General features: G+C 39.7%; 1 protein-coding gene across 1 annotated transcript; it reads left to right on the top strand.

The window, feature by feature from the left end:
- Positions 1–229: 229 nt before the first annotated feature.
- LOC104941694 (calcium-binding protein 7-like) lies at positions 230–3,020 on the top strand (the record flags this gene model as incomplete). Its single annotated transcript, XM_010766828.1, has 3 exons — positions 230–342; positions 1,831–1,981; positions 2,810–3,020. Coding segments are annotated over 3 exons (389 nt in total), but the record flags the coding sequence as incomplete, so codon positions are not given.
- Between the last annotated feature and the right edge of the window lie 582 nt (positions 3,021–3,602).

Here is a 3,602-nt window from a genome sequence, read left to right on the forward strand (position 1 = left end):
TAATGCCGTGAGACTACCAATAGAAATACATTGCTTTTAAAATCGTGCTGTGCAACACGAAAAAAAGGGGAAAATTGTGTTGGTGAACACGAATCAATCGATTAAAAATCGTGTTGGTGAACACGAAATGCCATGAGATTGGGTTGCTCTTTCAGCAGACAGATGTGGTCTGTAGAAGGCAGTCAAACCAGCAGCAATAAACACCAATTGTTTTTTGTTATTTTCACAGGCGATGGCCAGGTGGACTTTGAGGAGTTTGTCACTCTTCTGGGCCCAAAGCTGACGGCAGCTAGGTTGCCAGATAAGTTCCACGGCACTGATTTTGATTCTGTATTTTGGAAGGTGATCATTATTCAGTCACTCATGTTGTGCTTCTTAAGAAGATAGACAGCAGAGTAGCGGCCCCAGCAAACCTCTGAGCGCAGAATCCTTTAGTGTGCCACTTTAAAAGCCAAACCAGTTTTTAATTGCCACGTCCACTGGGTTGTTATTAATGGGAAGATTTTAATCTGGGAGAGATTCCCTTAAGAATCCAGACTTTGTGTTAATATCTTTGCCTCATTGTGTGTGGCGACAGTCTTAAGACTAAGGCCATTAAAGTCAATTTGATTTAAAATTGATATTCAATTATTTACACACGCTTCATTAGATAATCAACTGCTCACTTTGACAGTGGGATGGATTTAATGGGATGATGCTCATCTAAGCTGCCTTTGCTGTAGGTACGTGATAAAAACCAGAGTTGCAGTCAAAAGTGAGGCTCCAAATTCAAGTGTGAAATAGATGATTTGTGGGAATATTCGGTTCAGTCAGTTTATAAAAAATGAATCATAACCAAAGACACCTGCAGATAATGTCAAGATACCAGAGGGAACTATTGCTAAGGCTGCAAAGATAACAATATAAATCAGTGTGAAGTTATATCAAGCATGTGCTGCACACTGGTGAGCGCTTGCCAAGCTTTGCATGAAATCAGAAACATTGATGAGTTTTCCAAACTTGCACAGATACTGGATTGGCATTTTTCATTTTGTTATTGAACACATTTTCAATAATGCCAGTGGTGGACTGAGTTCCTTTACTCAGAACATGAGCTTTGAGCTACTTTAATTGAATAATGTTAAACTCAGGTACTTAAAGGTAGGGTAGGTAAGAATGGAGAAACCAGCTTGAGTGCACTAGAATTTGAATCTACGCAGCCGAAGAAAAATCTGCCCCTTCCTTCAGACTTTCTTACAGAGCCCCTCCTCCAACACACACGAACGTGCACATGACCAATGAGGGCACGAGATAAGTTTGTGCATAAGATGGAAGGCTGACAGGCAGGTAGGCCATCCAGTTATTTTAAAATAATTGGTCGTGCTTTTTACCGCGCCACGGCTTCCACAGATGACATTTTTTATGTATTTATTGTCAAAGCATTTAATTTATTCATTGCTATCGGGATGTTAAGAGCATTCCATGGAATATAACAAAAAGTGTTTCTGAAGTGAATTACCTTCCCCACAATTAATACTTTGAAGCAAATTATGTTATTTGAATAGGAAATTCAATTCAGCTTGTAATTTTGATTGGATGGCAACTTAGACAAAAGTGTCACACTTCTACAGTACATGTTAGGGATATATTTTTTTTTGTAATTGATAAATCCATATTTGAATCACAATTAAGTGAGCTTTTCCATACACTGTTTTTTGCTGCTTGTGTTCTATTCCTTTCCTACATTAGTTTTTGCCTACATATTGTCTGTAAGTGTTTGTGCATGTGTGCGGTATTGTGTCCACCCGTCTATGTCTAAGTTAACGTATAGTTATGTGTGTCTTTCTCCAGTGTGACATGCAGAAGTTAACGGTGGAGGAGCTGAAGAGGCTCCTCTACGACACCTTCTGCGATCACCTTTCTATGAAAGACATCGAGAATATCATCATGACTGAGGAGAACCACATAGAGAACCCCGGGGAGTGCCAGGTGGATATAGACAGTAAGGAAGAACGTAAAACCTCTGCTGTTTATGTGAATGATATTTCTTAACAAAAGGTCCCAACTGAGGGCGTTGTGGTTTGTCAAGTTTTTTAAGTTATGTATGTTAGTATTGTAAACTATAATAAAACTGTCCATCTACAGTCTCCTACTGTAGATGGACATTTTGCTTGTTTCCTGTTCCTATACCATGGAATCATACAAAAGTTAATATGCATATTCTGTCCGTTGTTTTGCAAATTTACAAATGTCTGCAGAAGGGAGACTTTTAAAAATAAACTTCACCAGTGCTGAAGCTCCATGAGCGTACACAGACTGCACAGAGAACCTTTCATTTAAAAGTCACTGTCAGAAATGCAAAATATCCTGATGGCTGAAGAAAATAAAGATAAATAAAAAGCTAGATCAGATTTAAGAAGCTTGAACAATCTTCTATTTGAATAAAAATACAAGATTAAAAACCCAATAGCTGCGTTCGCTCTTACTTCATACGATTCTGCCAGTATACAACACCTTTTCTCTGAGCGCTGGTGTTTCGAGCATCCTTTAATATGCCAGTCAGGTGCCAATCCATTTGTTTGTTGTTCCAAACCGGCAATCAGCATTTCAATCTAGATGCTGTTACACACCGTACAGGTGTGAAAACGTATTTTCTCTGGGTGTTCATCCCTTTTAATTGTGTTCATCTAATTCAAAGGCTTTGTGATGCGCTCATTTCATTCTGAAATTTCTATCGAGACATCTTTCAAGCATTAAATTACACCTGATTCAATAGACCTTCAGGTAATTTTTTTTCTTCTTTCCCTCCCACCTCTGTTTTGGTTCCCAGGTTCCAGCCCGACCGTCAAGCAAACTTGTGTTCGCAAGAGCTTGATTTGCGCCTTTGCTATTGCTTTCATCATCAGCGTCATGCTTATCGCAGCCAATCAGGTGCTGCGGAGCGGCATGAAGTAGGAGCAGCAGCATTTTCAGCCTTGGCTATCACCTAAAGGCTGCCTCACGGACAAATGACTATAAACATAAGGCTAACAAATATAAAACGGATACAACAGACAATCACGCAGCTGTAAAATTGGCAAATGACTGCGGGAAGAAAAAATGGAGTCACTAAGGACACAACATGTGCAGGGATTTGTCAGAAACATGCTGAAAACTTTCAAGGACAACAGGACCTCACATAGACAGAGACAGCGGTGTATGTGAAGTGGACGGCTGCCTATACATATCACTCATACAACATTTAGTAACCATTAGCTATGTGCATTTGAGCAGTGTTGCATTCAGTAAGGTGGCAGCTATAAAGAGAAGTGTTTTGACTGTCCAGTTGTGTATTTGTCCAGTGTACCATGCCGTTTATTATAAAGCAGTAGAAATAAATCTGTGAAATATTGTGGGCACCGTTGGAGAAAATGTATTCCTGAGGCTGGAAGGTATTGTTATGTGCAAGGTCTGGAGTTCACAGTGTTGTGGATATATTGTATACGGTGCAACATTGTTCAAGAACAATTTGTGTATAAAGAAAACCTTGGTATGAAACAAATATCTGCAGGGAGGTGCTGAGTTGTGTGGATAGTTTCACTTATTCACAGGCTGCAGGGTTAGCAAGGTTACCAGCTCGCGGG

The sequence above is a fragment of the Notothenia coriiceps genome, unplaced genomic scaffold, assembly GCF_000735185.1.
Source record: "Notothenia coriiceps isolate Sejong01 unplaced genomic scaffold, NC01 NC01_scaffold00003724, whole genome shotgun sequence".
NCBI lineage: Eukaryota > Metazoa > Chordata > Actinopteri > Perciformes > Nototheniidae > Notothenia > Notothenia coriiceps.